The following is a 22199-nucleotide window of genomic DNA, read 5'->3' as shown; positions in this document are numbered from 1 at the left end:
TACTCAGGTTGGCAAGATTCAAAGACAATGGGGACTTTCTAAGATACTACTGCAGGATACTCTAGACAGGATTTAAAGCCATAGGACCAGATGAGATCGCCATGAAAGAGTAGAGATATGGCACCTTGGGAACACCAGCATGCAGGATTAAAGTTGACAGAAGGAACCTGGGAAGGAGTCTGAGAAGGAGTGGTCAGGATAGGAGGAAACCAGGAGAGTGTGCTGTCCCTGAAGTCAGTTGGAGAGTGGGTCTTTTTCCAGGACACTTTCTGCATGTAGAGTTTCTGGTATCTCTAGTGTTTCAAAGACACCCCTGGACATGGGTGATGGAGCTATAAGGAGATGGGTAGGTGTCATAACTATCTAAGATACTACTGAGGAATGTAAATTTGATAAGAGAACACCTGAAGATGTATGTGCCCTTTGACCCAGCAATTCTACTTCTAGAAATGTCTGCCTAGGAAATAATTGAGTTTGCTGGAAGACCGTTCATGGGAGTTTATTATAGTGAAAAATTGAAAATATCCTCATTGTACATTAGGGGATTCATTAAACAAATAATGGAACATCTTCTACACTTTTTTAGAGACATTAAAAATAATGCCATGGATGGATATTTATTTACATGAAAGGCATCTGTGATATGGGTTTTAAAGGAGCTTTAAAATAGTCTGCATGATATGACCCAATGTTTAGATATATGAAAAATGAGTAGTTTTACAAACAACCCTAGTAGGGTACAGAATCCTGCATGCCAAGGTATTAACAATGGTGGTTTCTCAGTGTTGTTGTTATTTAAATTTTTTTCATGTTGCTTACTTGTATCTATTTTCTAATAAAATTAAATAATTTAAAATTTAAAGAATAAAGTATGGCACAATATAGCATCACACGTTTAAATACTGAAACAGTGCACATTAGTAAACTTGATTTTTCAGGTACAAAGTATTTCCAGCCTGATAGTTGGTGGTGCTTCTTCCAGAAACTGCCTTTGAGAAGGAAGGGCCTTCAGGGGCAGTCGGGGTGAGGAGGGGAGGGACTCAGGAGTTTGTTCATTCACAAATAAAGAAGAAATGCTATCAAGGATGGCTGGATCATCCTTGTTCATTCACAAATAAAGAAGAAATGCTATCAAGGATAGCATCATCCAAAATTACAAATGCTATCAAGAATGGCTCAGGAGTCTGGCCACTTTCTAGAAAAACTTCCACCCCGAGGTTACTGAGCGAAGTACCACTTGAGTTGGTGGAGACAGGAAGCTGATGTCATCCATGGAGGGTTCTAGAGCCCACAGGAAATAGCTTGGTGGCCTCCTGTCTTTCCCATTGAATTGGCAGCTACTGACATGAAAAGCCAATTTCATCTTCATCCACTATCAGTGGCTTCCACAGGCACCTGCTGATGGGCTGTTCCACCTCAGAGCTGACTCCTCACTCTGGTCACCTGGAGAGCCATGGCCTCTTCCCTAGGAGGAGAAAGACAAAGCCCTCCTGTCTTTCCAGCCACCCTGAAGCACTGACCCACGCACTCTGGACGCCTGGAGTGCTTCACTGCAGGACAGTGCTCCTAGGCTGCTATAGGCCTAGACAAACCACTCACCTCCAATGGCAAGGTGGACAAAAAGTCATTCTGGTTCTGGAGGAAAAGGCAAAACTTGAAACCTAGAGGGTTTTAAAAGGCGCAGAGTGCTGTGAGCAGGACGGGTCCTGAGAGTAGGACCAGCCGGAAGCACTGCCTTCGGGGGCTGGCCGTGTGGTCCACTGCTTGTGTGTACTTTCATCTGGTCACTGACCTCTCTGAGCCTCATTTCCATCATCTGTAAAGCTCTGGTGCCAATTATGCTGTTACCCAAAGGTGTTTCCCTAATTTGGCTGATCATAAGAATTATGCTTGGCACCATTCCAGACAATACCAAATCATGCTCTTCGGACAGGGTCTGTATTTTAAACAAAGAAATGAGTTTGAGAAACCTGAGTTCTGCTCCTGAGGCTGTTGGAGAGGCTTTCTGGCCTATAAAGCACTCCACCCATGGGAGGGTTCTTACGAGACTGGGTCCGTTCACCAGGAACACAATAGTAGTGTTTACTCTTATGTAGAACTTTCTAGAAGGAGAGTCCTGTGGGAGACTCCAGAGAACCTTTCCTCCTTCCACCCCTGTCCCACTGCACACACTCTGTGGTCCATAGTCCAACTGTTGACATTTTCTGTATCCAAGGATGCACCACCATGACAGAGCCAAGCCCATTATTAGGTGTACCTGGTTAATTAGCCAGACCCCCATGGTTGCCGCTGCCAACCACAGCACAAACAACATCAGGGCTCTGAAAAATAACACATTTTCTTTGCACATGTGACTTTGCAGGTCAATTTTCCACCAACTGTGGTTTGCTAACGTGCAACTTGCTTCTGCGCAATTGAGAGAGCCACGTGAGAACAGGGCTCATTAGGGAAAGTCCAGTTGCCTCTTACTGGTTTGAGACCTGGAGGAGGTATGCTAGCCTAGGCGGAGAGGAGAGGAGAAGAGATCCTCTGTCTTCCACGCAGACTTTTCCAGAGAGAACTGGCAATGCAGAAAAATAATCCTAGTAGGGGCACCCAACAGAACCACAGTGACTGGTTGTGCAGGGACTTCTTGGCTGTCTTGACTTCAGGTGGCAGTGAGTACGCAGGGAGAGGATATCAGAGCATGGTATTTAGGGGTGGAATTGTCATTGTCTCTAATAGTAAAATCTGCACCAACCACAGAATTCAGAGCAAAACACAGTGTGTGAGGACATGGGGGTAAATGAGCACAGCTTTTCACTATTGTTCCTGTGGTTCTTTGCAGAACCTGGACTACATATTAGACAGCTGGTTAAGAAGTCTTTTATAAATTCTATCATAAGACAGAATAACAAGCAAAAATGACAGCAGTTCAGTAATCACATCTGTCATCTATTCAGCACGTAAGGCAAGGCTCTGTCCTACAGGCTCCGAGTATCACCACCTTTATCTGTGATGACAGTTCTATGAGGATCTCAACTTCATAGTTGAGATCCTGCTACTTAGAGAAATTAAGTCACTTTCCTAAGGTCACCAAGCTATGATGAATCCTAGATGTCTTATTCCAAAGTTCTGCTCTTAACACCTAGCCTGTGCTACTTCCCAATACTGTACAGTTTATTACAAAACATGATACCAAGGCCATCTGTTTGGTCTTGTCTTGTTTTACTTGGCAGATGATGCCTTAGCTCTTGGGCTGTTACTCTGGAGAGGTGCACAGGAAATAGGCCGTGGCCGGTGAGCATGAAGGGGGTCTCAGAAGACGCCTTACCTGGGCCCTGGTTTTCAGATTGCAATATGGGAATATTTCTTGCTACTCTCCTGAGAGGGTCTGAGAATGTGTATTTTATTTTATTTTTTATTTTTATATTTTAAGTTTTATTTTACTTTAAGTTCTGGGATACACGTGCAGGACGTGCAGATTTGTTACGTAGGTATACATGTGCCATGATGGTTTGCAGCACAGATCGACCCATCACCTAGCTATTAAGCCCTGCATGCATTAGCTATTTGTCCTGATGTTCTTCCTCTCCCTGCCCCCAACCCACCGACAGTGTGTGGTGTTCCCCTCCCTGTGTCCATGTGTTCTCATTGTTCAGCTCCCACTTATGAGTGAGAACATGCGGTGTTTGGTTTTGTGTTCCCATGTTAGTTTGCTGAGCATAATGGCTTCCAGCTTCATCCATGTCCCTGCAAATATGACATGCTCTCATTCCTTTTTATGGCTGCATAGTATTCCACAGTGTATATATACCACATTTTTATTATCCAGTCTATCATTGATGGGTATTTGGGTTGGTTCCAAGTCTTTGCTTTTGTGAACATGCTTCAACAAACATACGCGTGCATGTATCTTTATAATAGAATGATTTATATTCCTTTGGGTATATACCTAGTCATGGAATTTCTAAGTCAAATGGCAGTTCTGGTTCTAGATCCTTGAAGAATCACCACACTGTCTTCCACAGTGGTTGAACTAATTTAGGGAATGTATATTTTAAACAAAGAAATGAGTTTGTGAGGCCTAAGTTCTGCTTATGAGGCTGTTGCAGAGACTTTTTGGCTTGTAAAGCACTCTACCCATGGGAAGGTTCTTATGAGACTGGGTCCTTTCACTGTGAACACAATAGTAATGCTTGCTCTTAGGTGGAACTTTCTAGAAGACTCAAAAAGCAGGAGTTATGAAGGGGAGGCTCCAGTCAGTATGATGTGCTAGACTCAGAGCCTGTGAAGTTCCTTGAATTCTTTAGAAGTCATAGAAATTATCCTCTCTACAAATAACTGAAGTTGCAGGAGGCAAAGAAATATGAACTCCACATTTTTATTAAGCTTGAGAGAACTTGGCGCTGGGGCACGCTGTTGTATAGAAGAGAGCTGATGACAGAGTGAAGAGGCAGGGATTTGCATTCCAACTTTCAGGAAAAACAACTATTCTTTGTGCCATTTTTCTAACCTAAAAATGAGGATATACTTACCCCATTAGAAAGATAAAATTACATACATATGCAAAGGTATTTATGTATATAAATATAAAAGCACAAGCACAATTCACTGTTGTAAGCATCTGGTGGGAGGATACATGCAGCTCTGGGGAGCGTCCTCTCTCTTTGCTGTTGGACCAGCGTAGGGCTTCTTTGTCTGTCTTCTGGAAAATGTGGATTCATCTTGAAAGACCTACCACATCATGCCCTGAATATCTCGATCTAGATTAGTAATCAGGTTTTTGCAGGAGACAGAGAAGGCCAAGGGAGCCCAAGAACATGGCCTTTGCAGGAGAGGGACAGGGGGTCACAAGGAAGCAGGTATTAAAAGGTAGAAGCCAGGCACCATGGTTCCCTGCTGAAATTCCAGTACTTTGGGAGGCTGAGGCCAGAGGATCACTTGAGGCCAGGAGTTTGAGACCAACCCAGGCAAGATCCCATCTCCAAAAAAAAAAAAAAAAAAAAAATTAGCCAGGCTGGTGGGGCGTGGGCCTGTAGTCCCAGCTCTTGGGAGCCCAAGGTGGTAGAAACGCTTGAGCCCAGGAGATCGAGGCTGCAGTGAGCTATGATTGCACCACTGTACTCCAGCCTGGGCGACAGAGGGAAACCTTGTTTCTTAAATAAATAAATAATTTTTTAAAAGAACCCAGAAGTTCTTGTAAGAAAAAAATAAATAAATAAAAAATAAAAGGTGGGCCAAAGGAGCAGAAGAGATTGACTGTGCCCCAGCTGGCCCAGGTACATGCAAAGTAGGTGCTTGACAAGGTGTGCAAGAGAACTTAGAGGTCTACATAGACAACCTGCTAGTTGAGATGCACCAAGAAACCAGAGAATTCATGCTAACTAACCCCCTCTCCCAGAATACTTCTTATCTTCTACTTTGGCAAAAAACAATTTTTTTTTTTCCTGTTCATTATTTCGGAAAGAGTATTCATCGACAGGATTAAGGCAAGAACAGGCAGCAGCTGGGAGGAAAAATCAGAGGCCGAGGTTTTTCCACACACCCCCAAATCATACCCTGAACAGCCTCCTGCCCAAGGCTGTGTGCGAATTGTGGGGCCTGCCTTCATAAAGCTGTGCTGCACAGATGTGCAAACTGGATTTCAAATGTTAATAGCTCATCCACTTCGCATTTTTTCCCCTGTATAGCGTTATCCTGGAAAAAAAAATCCCATTGAAGAAATGAATCTGATTTTTAGTTAAAAATACCCAATTCAGACATCAGAAACTGGCCCAAGTACAACTATTCCCTGTTCAAACTGGAGACAGGTTGAGTCAATAGCCCCCCTGGTAGCCTGCACTTTTGCTGAAATTGTCTCCACTCCCACCTCTTGTGAAATTCAGATACATCATTCAGCTGAGTCTGAGAAATGATGTCTCCGTTGTTAGCCCCAGAATAGGGGGCTGTTGTTTCACTAGAGACATCCCAGCCCCTTAATGGATTGGCGCACTCGGCTATAATATTCTAAATACACATTACAGAGAGCAAGAGCGTATTTATAACTGCTCCATTGTGGCATTTAGATTTACCCTTGAAATTTATCTTTAATTTTTACAGTTGTCTCCTTAACCATGTATATTATTCCCTTCCTCAAACAATCTGTCTTGCTGCTGCAGTTTTTCTGGAAACCAAAGTGTAATTAAATATTAAATTAATATTTCATTTAAAATTAAATATCAGAGGCTTCAGTCTAATCTTTCACTTGTGCACTGTTGGTTCTCTCCTCGTATTCTTGTTCCTGTGTCCACAAAGGCAGGTACCGCCTCTTAATAATGTGTTCCTATATTATCTTTGTTCCTTTTTGTTTTTAAATTGGTGACACTGAACTTTTGCTACATTGAAACAAATGGATGTGGGGAGAGATTTCAATGTAGCCAAGGTTAAAGACAACTTAATTCAACAGTCCTTGACTTCAGCTCCACCCTCTACTCCTCAGAGAAGAAAGCCACTGCTCCAAATCAGTGATAGCCTTAGAATCATAAAATGTAAGAGCTTGAAGGGGTCTTAGAAGCCATTTACCCCAATCCTTTGTCTTCACAGAGAAATAAACCAAAGCCTCACCTGGCCAAGTGACCTGATGAAGGTCATGTCATTTGTTAGTGTTGGGAACTAAGGCAGCTCCCAAGCTAGGACCAGCTTTATCCCATCACACCATCATATGCAATGAAAAACTTAGCATTTAAGTGTGAATTTAACATAGCCTTTGCATGTTGGACACATGAGGAATAGGGCAGAAGGGAGACAAATAGACAAGGAAATTGGAAGGGGAAGGACGAGGGAGAGAGAAGGGAACCCAAATCCTAGCACATGGAAGACAGACTTTGTGGGAATGAACATGTGGGAAGAAAGTACTATGTAAGGAAAGAGGACAGAGATGTCCTAAAGTGGCACGAGGGCAGGAGCTCGTCTGTGTTATCTAAATTCCTCCCAAAGACAGATTGTGTTTCATGCCTTCCTACGCTGTCAACAGAGAGCAATTCTCCTTGGCCAAAGCCACGTGGCAGGTATTGTTAAAGCATGTTTTCTCTTCCATTGCCAGTCAGTGTCTGTCTTCTGGTCTTGTGTTTATATGGCAGTCACATTATATAGATTTAAGGGTTGTTGTTGTTGTTGTTTGCTTTCTTACAATGCAAAGAAAACCTTTCAGTGGTTTTCCTTATTCTTGAAGAAAGTTGGAATTTAGAGTTAGGACTGTAGTGATCCTCTAGTTCTGTGGGCTGTCATCCTTAGGAGACCATGGGCTGTGTGAACATCTGATGAAGTGAAGCTCCCTTTCTGCAGATAATGCACAGATGCACAAACACATGGCTAGGCTTAGAATTTCTACTTTTATTGGCCTCCTGATGACCACCTACAGATTCCATGGTAATCCTAGGATCCAGGGGAAGACTCACTGGTGAGTAAAGCTGCAACCGAGGCCAGCGGTGTGATCCGCCAACATCCCCAGAGTGGCAGCCAGTTGAGAACTCAGATCTTGCCTCACTCATCATCATCTTCTCTCACATTTTTTCAAAAAAAAGCAACCAGGCCTTGATGTTGCCATCTTTGCAATCAGTGCTCCTGCTGGTCAAGAGCATAAATGACCTCCAGCCTGCAGTGTCAAGGCTGTAATTGTTAAGGGCTGAACAGGGTTCTAACAAAGGGCCCCCTTTCCATGTTAGCCAGTGTCCCCTTCATTTTTGTGAAACAGAAGTAGAAGTATAAGATGGGGTAAGCATTATCTGCTCCCTGTGCCTCCTCTTAAGGAAAGAAAATTAAAACCATATAGAATTTTATATCGCACTAATCCTTTGGGAAAATTAATATTGAGCACCAGCCAGCTTTTTTTTTTTTTAAAGAGTGGTTCCCAGTAGATATTTTTAGTTAAATACTATTTACTTTAAAAAAGAAACCATTCACACATTGCTTATAGTTTATATTTATTTATTGGGTCCAAGATATATGTAAGTAATCTCATATATTATACCCGCAATCAAAATGAGAAATGGCACATGAGATCCAGGCTCTCAAGAGAAATATTATGAAATCTCAAGGTATTGATGAAAGTTTTTCAAGGCTGATCCAAATGGGATTTAGATTCTGTGGCAGTTGAAATGTGTATTATTAAACTCCTTAAGCAAACCCGAATGACTCCCAGTGGAGGATTAAGACATTCTATGTATAGCAAAGACGAAATTCTCATGTCTGAGTTTTCTCTCTTGAATTCCCTCTTGATTAGCTTCTGTAATATTTAACTTCATGCCATGCCATAATTATTTAATAAAAGGTAAATATAAATTATATTTCAGTGGGGCTATGACCTTTTACCTTAATGTTATATTACTAAAGAAAGACATAGATAAATAGAGCCTATAGATTGAAGCATATTTTTAATTTACTCTGTTTTTGCCTTGCCAGCACTTCTCTGTATCCCTGTCAGCCAAAAGGTTGGCAGAACTTCACAGCATCCCCGCACTCCATGTGGTAGGCGAGGTTGTAAATTTACACTGATGATGGCAGTTAATGGCCTGGTTGGCCCTTGGAGACAGTCTTGGTGCTGGTCTTGGGCACCTCATTAGCTAATTGAGCTTTGCTTGGCTCATACCAGGACTGAAAAGCCAGAGAACGCCCAGGGAAGTAGGGAGGGGGAGGGAGGAAGTTGGGATTCAAGGTGAAGCTGAATCTAAGAGACGCAAAAGCAACTGGTCAGTTGGGAAGTCAGTCTGGAACCAAAGAGTTGTCAAACCCGGCCATGTGTTAAAGGCTGAGGTCCCTCTTATGGTTTAGTGTTGGCTGAACAGAGCTAGAGTACTTTCAACTTCATGCTTTCTACTTCCAATGTGCACTTGATTAAATGAAATTCTGTCTGTGTGTATGTGTGAGTGCGATTTTCCCTGTCTGTGTAGGTAACTGTGTTTTACTGTCCTCTCTTTCACTTGGATGCACATGAGATGTATCCCATAGTTTATGCCTATGAAGTCTGGCAGGGACCTGCCAAAAAACAACATAAAAATAGACAATTCTGCCTTATCTACTTATTCAGTGTAAAACATGAATTGCCAGCCCAGTGTAGTCAAGATACTCTGCCATGTCTAATTTGGGAGCTGGGGAGGGGAGGGCAGGCAAGAGAAACTAGACATGACCCTGTATCCTAGTGGTTTGCAATCTGGTTGGGAGAACAATGGGTGCAAATGTGTGATAAATTATATTTTTTAAAAACTCATCTCCATCCCACCTCTGTGCACTGATTAGAGCCCAGCTCCAGAAAATTCCTCTGTGAGCAGCAGGAAGGACTAAGGGATAAGGAGGGTGGTGTTCCCTGGCTGGACCCCCAAAAGTGCTTTTGGGAGAGGCAGAGAACTTGCCAGGGTGGGGGACAGCCATGCAGATGGAAAGGGACAAAGGCAGAAATGGAGTCAGGGAGGGGTTAGATTTTCTGCCTTATGGGTTATCTGTTTAGTTTGTATTTAGCACGTTGTGAGTGTACCCATATCAATAATTTTCCTGTTTTCTCTAAGAAAATCTGCACTTTGGCTAACAAAATGGTGCATATTTCTAAAAAAAAAAATTAGGCAATGATGAATTTTGAGAATTTCATCATCAAGTCTGTTTGCCCTGCAGCACCAGGCAGCTGTTTGTGTTTGCTAGTTGATTCCGCATGGGGTCTCCTTCTGGTCTCAGTGACGAAGTCAGGCAACACAGGGAGGACTTCATTCATGCTTTTGCATCTGTAGCTCTTGAAGCTGAGGAGGATGCCCATCATGCTCTTGCATCTGTAGCTCTTGAAGCTGAGGAGGATGCCCAGAGGGGGATGGAAGGATCATCGTCTCCGGTTCTGCAGCAGGAAAGGTTAAGAGCACAGGCTTTGGAGTTAGAGAAGCAGGATACAGATCCCACCTTTACCACTTGGGACTGCATTGAAAATGGGGATAAAACCCACATCGTAGGGTTAGAATCAGAATCGAACGAGCTAATGTGCCTAAAAGGCTTAGCAGAGTGCCCTTAACATAGTAAGGCTTCAGTACGTCCTAATGGTGGTAATAATGATTTTCACTATTGCATATTACCACCACTAAAAATCACATTATTTAAGAAAAAGTCTTCCCAAATTGCTGACATTATAAAGCTAAGTGGAAGAAAAAAGTTTACAGAATAATTCTACTTAAACATACGGCTATTCTTACATGTGTTTCTAGGTAAGATGGCCTTGTGAGTGCAAGTGTTTAATCGGCCCCCACCCCCAAAATATATATTAGAGGATACTTTCAGGAAAACATAAAAATAAAGGAAATCTGGTAATAATGCTTGAAGCTAGGCTAAAGTCATTAATATCCCAGAAATTTTGCACCATTGTGCTGGCATGTGCACACAGGGTCGTACTGGTGGACCTGCGAACTCCAGCTGGCCTCCTCATTTCCCCTTAGGAAAGAGCAGCAGGGCAAGGAAGTGATGGGGGAGACACCAACAACCACCCTGAGTCTCCCCTGTCTACACCTTGAGGAGTGAGAACCAGTGGCACAAGCAGAAAGTTGATCTTGAATGGGAGAGTGTACTTAACTATTCTATATCCAGAGCAGTTGTCATTTATGTGTGAGAAAGACAAAAAGATACTCTCTTATTTCAATGGCCCAGACAGAATTTAACTCTTATTCTTATTGATAGCACCTGACTGCAGGAGAATTGAATCAATGAAGAATGCAAGATGGGAAAAGTTGTGCTATTGCAGGATTGGTGGTTGGCCGAGAAAGCAGTTAAATATAGAGTGTCTAAAAAATTCTTGTTAATATGGTGATGAGACTTAGTGGAAACATGAAAATTAGTTTCTAAAAATATAGAACATAGAAAATCTAAGAATAGTAAATCAGCTTGAAATGATAAACTGCCAACAAAAATGTATAAGTGGAGAGAAAGAGGTGGGAAGATTGAAGGCAAGCAAAATTCCTTATATATGGAGCGACTCAACACCTCAAATAATTAGGAAAAATAAAATATTTTCAGAGAAGTCTAAAGACACTTCTGTAAATTAAAATAGTATGTACAGACCAGGAGCTGTGACTCATGCCTATAGTCCCAGCAATTTGGGAGGCTAAGGCGGGCGGATTGCTTGAGCTCAGGAGTTCAAGATCAGCCTGGGCAAGATGGTGAAAACCCATCTCTACCAAAAATACAAAAATTAGGCATGTGGTGCATGTCTGTAGCCCAAGTTAGTCAGGAGGCTGAGGCAGGAGGATTGCTTGAGCCCAGGAGGTGGAGGTTGCAGTGAGCCGTGATCGTGCACTGCACTCCAGCCTGGGTGGCAGAACCAGACTTTGTGTCCCTGTCTCAACAACAACAACAAAAAGTGTGTATATCTCTCAAATCACTAGAAAAGTATATATATTTAAAACTATTAGAAATGAGAATGTGGGAAGACAAATTTATAGAAGCAAAAATGGACGTGTTAAAGTGATCAAAAAGATAGATGAAATAAGACATTAAAGCATTGCCCATAAAATGCAGACAAAACTAATATGTATTAATTCACAAAAATGCAATAAATTCCAAAAGGCACATACTGTGCAGGACACCTTTTAAAATCCAGGGCAGTTGGCTACAATAAGCAATTAACAGTTTAGTACTCAATTACCTAGAAATTTTAAGATACTCTTCCTGGAACTAAAGGAAGTCAAAATTATAAATAGGACTAATCAGAAAATTACAACAAAATTGTGAAATACAGTAAGTTGTGGCAAAGGTAAGTACTTAATGTTACACAACGAAATAAAATCCAGATAGGTTAAATAATTTAAATGTCTACATATATTTGTGTACATTTCAGTGGGCAGAGGGGGAGGGGAACTCTAGATTGGTTAGAAATTTTAAACAAATACAATACAGATTCTATGCTAAAACATTAACAATCTTGATGAAATGGATGATTTTTTCTAGAAAAAATACAATGATATTGAGAAACAATGAATTCAAGGTTTCTGATTGGCAGTCAATCATTTGGATGATGGTACAATTCACAGAAAATCTCATGAGCTTGGGTATCTTGGGTAGGGAGAATCTATGGACCATCTAAATGGAATTTTCTAGCCAACAGTTGGATATTTAAAGCTGAATCTCAGGCCAGGTATCTAGTCTAGAGATCAAGATTTATGACGATTAGCATGTAGCTGCATGTGGAAATCATGGAGAATTGATGAAGTTGCCCAGGGGAACGTACAGCAAAGCTGAAGACTGGCTGGCAACCATCTTGAGGAGCATCATTTACAAGACAGGCAGAGAAAGAACAGTCCGCAAAGTAGTCTGACATGGCCAAAGAGGTAGGAAGGAAGCCGGGCAGTGTGAGTTCAGGAAGCCAGTGAGTGGGAGGGTTTCTAGAAGTGGAGAATATGAGCAGTCTCAAATGTTAACTTGGGGTTAAGAAAGGAAAAGTTCCTGTTGGCTTGGCTAAAATGCTATTGGTGACCTTAGTGTGAGCAATGTTACTAGGGTTCTTTCAAGTGTTTAGCAAGAGCTACTGTCCATGCTATGTAAGATTTATAGAGCATAGGATAAAATAAAGAAAACTTCTCAATATAGTTTTCAAAGCTCATATGAAATAAAAATCATTAGTTGGACAGAGCCATGCACACAATCCTAGTTAATATGGACACATAAATTCCTGACAGCAATAACAATAACTGATACCTGCATGCTCACCAAGTGCCAGGCACTATTCTTAGTAACTTGATTTAATCCTTGTGCCAGTTGTGTTAAGGAAATGTTAATCTGGTATTAATGGTTGAATCTGGTATTAATGGTTATATCTGAATTTAGATATATACCAAAAAAAGATACATTACTTCCATGAATTAATGTTTAATTTTGAAATATTAGAAAATATAAAATATAGGCCAGGCGTGGTAGCTCATGTCTGTAATCCCAGCACTTTGGGAGGCCGAGATGGGTGGATCACTTGAGGTCAGGAGTTCGTGACCAGCCTGGCCAATATGGTGAAATCCCATCTCTACTAAAAATACAAAAATTAGCCAGGCATGGTGGTGCATGCCTGTAATTCCAGCTACTAGGGAGGCTGAGACAGGAGAATCGCTTGAATCTGGGAGGCAGAGGTTGCAGTGAGCCAAGATCATGCCATTGCACTCCAGCCGGGGTGACAGAGCAAGACTTTGTCTCAAAATATATATATATATATATATAAAATATTATAATATAAAAATTATATTATATTATATAAAAATTACATTATTATATATAATATATTATATATTATATATAATTTTTATATATTATATATAAAATATATATTATGTATAAATTATATCTATTATATATATTATATAATATATAAAAATTATATATAATATATTTTTATATCATATATGTCCTATATATAATATATATTATATTTTTTTATATTATATATCCTATATATATATTATATATATAAATAAAAAATCTGGCCAAAAGAGAAAATTCATGTGACTGTGATTTTCTAAAACTCCAAGAAGTCCTGATAACCCTTATTGAACCCTTATTGAACCATGATAAATAATATCTATCTCAAATAGCCAACACCATATTTGGTAGTATAATATGTCATTCCCATTCAGAGAAAAACAAGAATATCCAATTTTATTGTCGTTTTGGGGCATTGTTTGGGAAGTTTTAGCCAATACAAGAATAGGATTAAGAGAACTGAATGGGATTAATGCATCTATCAAAAGAAGACAAAATGATCACTGTAAGTAGATGATATGAATGTACAGGCCTAAGTAATAGAAAAAAAATAATGATATCTGTCAGGGGTTTTGGCTACAAAATAACAGTTACTTTCAGTTAAGATTTTTTTTTTTTGAGACGGAGTCTTGCTCTGTCACCCAGGCTGGGGTGCAGCGGCGTGATCTTGGCTCACTGCAAGCTCCACCTCCTGGGTTCACGCCATTCTCCTGCCTCAGCCTCCCGAGTAGCTGGGACTACAGGCACCCGCCACCACGCCCGGCTAATTTTTTGTATTTTCAGTAGAGACGGGGTTTCACCGTGTTAGCCAGGATAGTCTCGATCTCCTGACCTCATGATCCGCCCGCCTCGGCCTCCCAAAGTGCTGGAATTACAGGCATGAGCCACTGCGCCTGGCCTGGTTAAGATCTTTTATAGGCCAGGTGCAGTGGCTCAGGTCTGTAATCCCAGCACTTTGGGAGGCCAAGGCGGACGATTGCTTGAGCCTAGGAGTTTGAGACCAGCCTGGGCAACAGGGTGAAACCCTGTCTCAGAAGAAAAAAGAAAAAGATATTTTATATGCCAAGCACCGTGCTGGGGACATTATAAAAATAGTTTTGATTTTGACAGCCAACCTATAAAATGGATTTTAAACAGCTCACGTTCACATACATTGTGGAGCTGGAATTCAGACCCTAGATCTACTCAACTCTAAAGCTGATTGTCTTCATCTGTATGCCATAGACTTCCTGCACAGATGTGTAAAATACCGAAGTGTTTCTAGACTCTAATAAAACTCTTGGACAATATGATTAATGAATAGCCATATTCACAGTAAAAACAAAAAGTGAAATACCAAAAAATTAAAATGGTAAACAAAAAATTTAGCCCCTATATGATGAGCAGCACAGTTTACTGAGAGATCTAAAGAAGAAGGTGGAGTGTTGCTATTGCAAAGCCATCCATTTTCTCTCTAGCTGTAGGTTTAATGCAACTGAAATATTTTTTTACAAATTTCCCTAAGGTTAACCTGGAAAGAATAAATGGATAAGAATAATTGAGAAGGCCAGGTGCGGTGGCTCACACCTGTAATCCCAGCACTTTGTGAGGCCGAAGCGGGCGGATCACGAGGTCAGGAGTTCGGGACCAACCTGATCAACATGGTGAAACCCTGCCTCTACTAAAAATGCAAAAAAAAATTTAGCCAGGCATGGTGGCGCACGCCTGTAATCCCAGCTACTCAAGAGGCTGAAGCAGGAGAATCGCTTGAACCCGGGCAGTGGAGGTTGCTGTGAGCTGAGATTGCACCACTGCACTCCAGCCTGGGTGACAGAGTGAGACTCTGTCTCAAAAAAAAAAAAAAAAGTTGAGAAAATGTAGTTTTAAAAGATTGTGTGTTTCTGGAAGGACACTTACCCTATCAAATATTAAATATGTATTACAACCTCAATAGGGTGACTTTTACCCAGAATAGATCAATAAAACAGAATATATGTATAGAAACCATTCAATAAATTGTGAAATACAGTTAAGTTGTGGCAAAGGTAAATTCTTAATGTTACATTACAAAGTAAAATCCAGATAAGTTAAATAATAAATAATGTAAACATTCATATATGTATACATATGTGTGTACATATACATTTGTGTGTGTGTGTGTGTTTGTGTGTATCTACCAGTTCTTGGAGTAGAGGTGGTTTTTCTATACATAAAATACTTAAGGTCAAATTGGGATGTGATATTGCAACATGATACCACAGTATTAAAAATCTCAACATATAAAGTATTTTTACAAGTGAAAGAAGAGTGCAGAAAGTATTAACACGCAGTTTATAAAAGAAGAAATTAACATCAGCAAATATAAGAAAAAATTCTTCAACCTCACTGGTGAGTAAAAAAATGTAAGTTAAAATGAGCGCACGCATTGCTGGAGGGAGAATAAACTCATACATTCTCCTGAGGAGTGATTTGACCGTATGTCTGAAAGGCCTGAAATATAAATCATAATTTTTGGTCCAGTAATTCCAATTCTTAGAATTTTCCAATTGAAATAATTAAAGTTATGCACAAAGGATAATTATTGCTCTGATATTTATAATAGTGAGAAATTAGGATCACATTAATTGCCTGGTATTAGGAAGCCATTTAAATAAATTATAGAACATGTCATATAAAAATATGCAGGAATTTAAAATAATGTTATAAAAGAATAGTTAATGATCTTGGGGAAGTTTATGATATATTGTTAAGTGGATGAAAAGTAGGTTATGTAACAGTGTGAACGGTATGTCTCTGAATAATTTTAAGTATGTGTATAGGTTTCAATATGGAAAGACATATGCAAAAAATGTTAATCCAGCTCATGTCTTAAGTGGGTTTATGGTAATTTTTTACTTCTATATTTAATGTTTTTAATAGTTTTTTACAAAAGGCATTGTTATGATAGAATAATAGCAACATATATATAAAAAATAAGATTAAAGAGGAAATAGACATTACTGTGTTTATTGCTGCATAACAGCAGTGCAGGTGATTATTTCATTCTTTGTATCTTTTTCTTTAATCATGCATTAATTTTAAAACCATGACATTTAAACAAGAAACTTTTAAAAAATAAATGAAAGGGAAGAAGGAGAAAGAATAAAAGCAGCATGAAGAAAACTCTTTAGAATAGTGGAAATGCTAAAGTATGCCATTCATTAATTCACTCATTCACTCACTCGTTTTATAATCACTGACACTAAGTGCCTTCTATGTGCCAGGCCCTGTCTTAACGGGAACATAGTGGTGAAATAAAATTTGTAGTATTCGTGGGGTGGGGGGCTGATAGTTACCAGATGTGGGTGTAATTAAATATAATTGAAAATTGTGGAAGCGTATTATGCATAAAGTGGGTTTTATGAGAATAAGCTCATAGAAGGTTTATGTATGTATAAATATACATAAGAGACTGGTTAAGAAAAATACTTAGAAGAATATTTCATAGATATTTAGAAGAATAGACAGTGCAGTCCTACTTAAGAGACAAGAGAAAGGAAAATAATATAAAAGTAGTTTATTATCTTCATAAGAAATTGAGATATGGTTGCTTGTGTAATTTTTTATTTGATAGCAGAGAAGTTTATGTATACTTAAAGCAGAAATGATCATTGTAATCTGAAATTTTGAAATGTTATTCTAATAGAAAACTATAAAAGTACTATAAATTCCAAATTTATATGTGAATTAACCAATGTCGATAGCAAAAACCCTAACTGATTACATCCATTATGCATCCAGAACCTTCTTATTACCTGTGGAAGAATTAATTAGAAGGTTTGCTTTATAGCCAGGATACCAACTCAGAAAGAGGACTTTTCTCTTTCAGCATTAAATGAACCCACCATAGACTATGGCTTCCAGAGACTGCAGAAGGTCATCCCTAGGCATCCTGGAGATCCTGAGAGATTAGCTAAGGTAATGTGCTTTGGAAATTGACATGTGAAGCCATTTGTGTAGAATTTCAGGAAACTTAGACAAATGCAGGCATTTACATCCCATTAAAATTAATTAGACCTTGAAATTTGGCTAAGCTTTAGATACAAGATGCACATAAAATATCTGCTATGAAATATATTATGGTCTTATTAATCTCTGAGGAAATATGAACATTTGAGCCGATTAAACAGATATGCGACAGGAGTATTCAGTTTAAAAAACATGGCCAACTTTATGAAAATAAATAACTGCATAATTGGTTAAAAGTATAAGCTTCCACTCCTTTGTATTTAAATGTTTCTATTTAACCATAATTGCAAGGACTCATTAATCCACAATCAGTATTAATTATTGAGGGCCTACTATGTACGTAGGTATCTAATGAGGAGAAAAATGCTTCTGTATAAAATTTCTATGAAATACATCACTTTCAAGTGAACTTCCTTATGAAAATTACTTTATGAATTTGGCCCATGTTGTTAGCTTTATTTAAAAAGTACATCAATTTATTAGTTGTCATTCAGCTGATGAGAAACTATTAAATTTTCACATTTATATTTGCACTTTAAACACACAAATTATAAAATGCCATATTCTCTTTTGCATACTGTGAATAAAATTTATGCACCAGAGTTGCTTCTACATCACACCTTTATTTTCCTCCTGGAAAAATCCCTAGCCCCACCATTAAATTAGATGATATCTGGAAAGTAGGTTAATAGCAATTTAAAAGGCTGTGAAAAACAGGAGGTGGAAAAGGCAAAATGAGAGGAAAGGGATTCGTGATTACTAATTCTCTGTGGTTGAAGTGTACAGGGGGAAATATTATTGAAAGAATTCATCTTTATTAGAATAAAATTTTGCAGCAGGCGTTGCCAAGATAATTTCAGTACTCTGGACAACTCCTTGGCAAGCAGCTAAACTCAAATCCATCAATCATTTTAAGAATATTTGGTTAATTAGAGAACCAGATTTTAAAAACAGAATGGGCTGAAAGTAGCATTTAATAGAACTTCCATGACATTAATAATTTTAATAAACTATACTCTCAATTGGGTTGTTTTTTGTTTTGGTAACACAATCATTTATAGAGCCATTTTATAGAGGTGAATTTCAGAGAGATACATATTTACAGAGAGATATATATGTACAATTGTATTCTACCTGTCAAACCAAATATAGGACCTCTTGGCTAATTACTTACATTTTGGGAGGGATGTGTGGATTTCTCATTTTTGCCTATAATTTTCTTTTGTTTGCCATCTTGGATTTTGCCTTTGACAATATCCCATCCTCGCTTATTTTCCAGGAGATGCTGTTGAAAAGAGCTGCAGATCTAGTGGAAGCTCTTTATGGCACACCACACAATAACCAGGTGAGATACTCACATCCTATCCTTTATTGAGTTTCGCACTTTATGCTGGATAGAATGCTCACATTAACCTGTTGTTTTGTAGGACATCATTTTGAAGCGAGCCGCAGACATTGCTGAAGCTCTCTACAGCGTCCCCAGGAATCCCAGCCAGCTTCCAGCCCTCTCTAGCTCCCCAGCGCACAGTGGCATGATGGGAATCAACTCCTATGGCAGCCAGCTTGGGGTCAGCATCTCAGAGTCAACACAAGGAAATAATCAAGGTACCGCCTTTCTTAGAGTCAAAATCCAAATATGTCTAATTTAAAAAGTTCTGCTGGAGTGGACAGAGTCAGAGGTTGGGTCATAATGGTCCAACAGAGTGTGTCCGCAGATAGGCAATACAATCATAGGTTGGGTTATTTCAAGATTATAGATGGTACATTATTAGACTTTGAGCTTCTTAGGTACCAGGTAGAATGTCTGGAAATATTTAAGGAGAAGATTGAGTATTACTACCAGGTTTGATGGCTCACACCTGTAATCCCTGCACTTTGGGATGCTGAGGCAGGTAGATTGCATGAGCCCTGGAGTTTGAGACCAGCCTGGGCAACATAGTGAAAACCCATCTCTATAAAAAAAATAGCCAGGTGTGGTGGGCAGATGTAGTCCCAACTACTTGGGAGGCTGAGGTGGGAGGATCACATGAGCCTGGGAAGTCGAGGCTGCAGTGAGCAGTGGGGTGCGCTGGCACACTGCCAATGAGCCGAGGCTGCCTGTACAGTGTGACAGTGCACTCCAGCCTAGGCAACAGAGCGAGAACCTGTCTCAAAAAAAAAAAAAAAAGGATTGGGTATTATCAATTTAGAAGTGTTTGGGCTTATAGAAAATAGGTTTACAGGTATTAATTTAAAAGAAATTTATGCTTCTGTTATTGTGATTATCAGATTGAATACTGGAAAGAAACTGATTATTGCCATTATCATTTATGATACCCAAATTTCTCTTCCTGGTAGCCAAGAGTGAATGGCTTGGTTTTATTTGGTAACTTCTATTTTGTATTATTTCATATATATAACAACAAACAAATATAAAGACAACTGTGCTTTTACATGTGAAGCAGACCGTGTAAAGACATTTGCATTGAGATTGATTATTGAAGTGCTAAGTCGAAATCTGTCACGAATCATTTTTAAAAGGAGTAAACGTTCCTAATGAGGTCCTTAACATTGGGATAGTTTTTTCTAATTTTATTTGTTGGAAGAGAATTCTTCATTTTTTTTTTTTGCCCAGGGAGAGTTCTTACAAAAGAGTAGGTGAGCCGGGTGTGGTGGCTCACGCTTGTAATCCCAGCACTTCAGGAGGCTGAGGTGGGCAGATTGCTTGAGCTCAGGAGTTTGAGACCAGCCTGGGCAGCATGGTGAAACCCTGTGTCTACAAAAAATACAAAAATTAGCCAGGTGTGGTAGTGCTCATCTGTAGTCCCTGCTATTTGGGAGGTTGAGGTGGGAGGATAGATTGAGTCCAGGAGGTTGAAGCTGCAGTGAGCCATGACTGTGCCACTGTACTCCAGCCAGGGCAACAGAGTGAGATCTTGTCTCAAAAAAAAAAAAGACTAGACAGGACATATTATTATTTTTGTTTCTGTAGACATGAGGCCCATAGAACAAATATCAAATTCTTTTTCATTTGGTGACAAATTTGGGTTGTTTCCTATATAGTTTTAGAGACAGTAATCCAAAGTGTTTTATTCCAGGACATATGATACGATGTTTCTGAGCTGTGGTTTCTCACTCCTTCCCCCGTCCCAGGCATAGACTGGGTCCCCCACGCTCACTGCTGATGCCCCAAAGTCCTAGGTCAGAGAATAGCACATTTTAGGGGAACTCATCTACACTTTTTGAATGAAATTGATCCCTACTTGCACCTAGGGCGTGGCAACAACTTGGAACTGACGTTTCTAGAACTGTATTCCATAGAATACAAGTGGCCCCAGAGAGGTGAAGATACCGTTCCCCTCCAGGCCCCGCCAAGAGATGCTATGGCATGTTAAATTTGGCAAACACTAGGCTAGCAAAGTTAAACCAGTTTATTTATTCTCCAGGCCTTCTGTATATGAATCAAGAAATGGCTACAGTGCATAACATCTGCCCAGCCTAACTTGACCACAGAATGCTTTTTCAGTGACACCAATCATATCTCACTGGACTCCAGTGTCATATGAAATATGATTTGGGAGAGGGAACTCCACACTGCTATTAGCCATTCGCTCCTTGGTGTGAGCTGGAGGTGCTGAGTGCAGGTTTGAATGGAGTATCAAGGGCATGGCCTTACATAGATGGGGAAGAGAGAGGAAGGTATAAAAGGCTGAAGATGGGCTGGGCGCACTGGCTCACACCTGTAATCCCAGCACTTTGAGAGGCTGAGGCTGGTGGATCATGGGGTCAGGAGTTCAAGAGCAGCTTGGCCAACATGGTGAATTCCCGTCTCCACTAAAAATACAAAAATTAGCCGGGCGCAATGGCAGGGTGCCTGTAATCCCAGCTACTCAGGAGGCTGAGGCAGGAGAATCACGTGGACCCGGGCAGCAGAGGTTGCAGTGAGCCGAGATCGTGCCACTGTACTCCAGCCTGAGGGACAGAATAAGACTCTATCTCAAAAAAAAAATAATAATAATAAAGCTAAAGATGGACTGCACACTTCCTACAACTGTCCGGGGCAGCTGGTGACATTCTGTAGTCTGGGGCCAATGAGGACCTGTGCTAGCCACATGTGGCCTGACCGTGCACGCCTGTTGATTTACCTGGGCTTTTTCTTTGTTGCCAAGGGTACATCCGCAACACAAGCAGCATCTCTCCGCGGGGATACTCTTCCAGCTCCACGCCTCAACAGTCTAATTACAGTACCTCCAGCAACAGTATGAATGGCTACAGCAATGTCCCCATGGCCAACTTGGGTGTTCCAGGATCACCAGGATTTCTAAATGGCTCACCCACTGGCTCTCCTTATGGAAGTAAGTGACCTCTCCATCACTTGGCTCTCCATGCTTTTTTGTCTCTGGGTTTTACTATTGGGCCTTTTGGGAGAAAGTTGCATTTGTAAATCTTCCTAAGTTGTTGGGGAGCAGCCTAGTTTCCTGATTAAGCATCCTTCCTGCCTTTCGTTCTTTTCCCTTAGCTGGACTTTGGCTCACGTGGTTACTCAAGGCCTTTTGGGGAAAGAAAAGGATTGAAACAATTCCCTTTTTATAGAGAAAGAGCATGTGTGGCCTGTGTAAGTGGAAGCAAGGAATTAAGATTCCATATCTGTTAACAATATGCGTGCTCTTAGGCACTTTCAGACGTAATATTTTATTTAATCTCCATAAGAACTTTTCGATAAGAACTTTATCTTCATGTTATAGACAAGGAAGTTTGGCTTTGCTGCAGTTTTCTGACTTAATCAAGATCACATAGCTAGAATAGAGCAGGGTAATAATTTAGGCACAGTCCTGATGACTTTGAGTTATTTTGTATATCACACCATGGTGCTTTTTGACTTTGCAACCTGGTTTTCCCCTCCCTTCAGTACCTCCAGAGAGGTGGAAGTTGACTGTGTGCAATCATGTGATATATTGAGACAGAACCTCTTCATCTTAATCTGTGGTCTAGCAGCAAAGCCCCTG

At 40.1% G+C, this 22199-nt stretch overlaps 1 protein-coding gene across 2 annotated transcripts in view; it reads left to right on the top strand.

Moving 5' to 3' along the window:
• Positions 1-22199, top strand: part of EBF2 (EBF transcription factor 2) — a 205175-nt gene that overhangs the window by 166958 nt on the left and 16018 nt on the right. For both annotated transcript variants that reach the window (XM_008977203.5, XM_034965861.3), the window contains exons 11-14: positions 17075-17163; positions 18494-18559; positions 18642-18819; positions 21363-21548. In XM_008977203.5, coding sequence (XP_008975451.2) covers positions 17075-17163; positions 18494-18559; positions 18642-18819; positions 21363-21548 — 519 coding nt within the window. The remainder of the gene's footprint in view (positions 1-17074; positions 17164-18493; positions 18560-18641; positions 18820-21362; positions 21549-22199) is intronic.

This window comes from Pan paniscus, chromosome 7 (assembly GCF_029289425.2).
Source record: "Pan paniscus chromosome 7, NHGRI_mPanPan1-v2.0_pri, whole genome shotgun sequence".
Taxonomy (NCBI): Eukaryota; Metazoa; Chordata; class Mammalia; order Primates; family Hominidae; genus Pan; species Pan paniscus.
The sequence above is the reverse complement of the archived record's forward strand: the minus strand, read 5'-3'. Positions and strand labels throughout refer to the sequence as shown.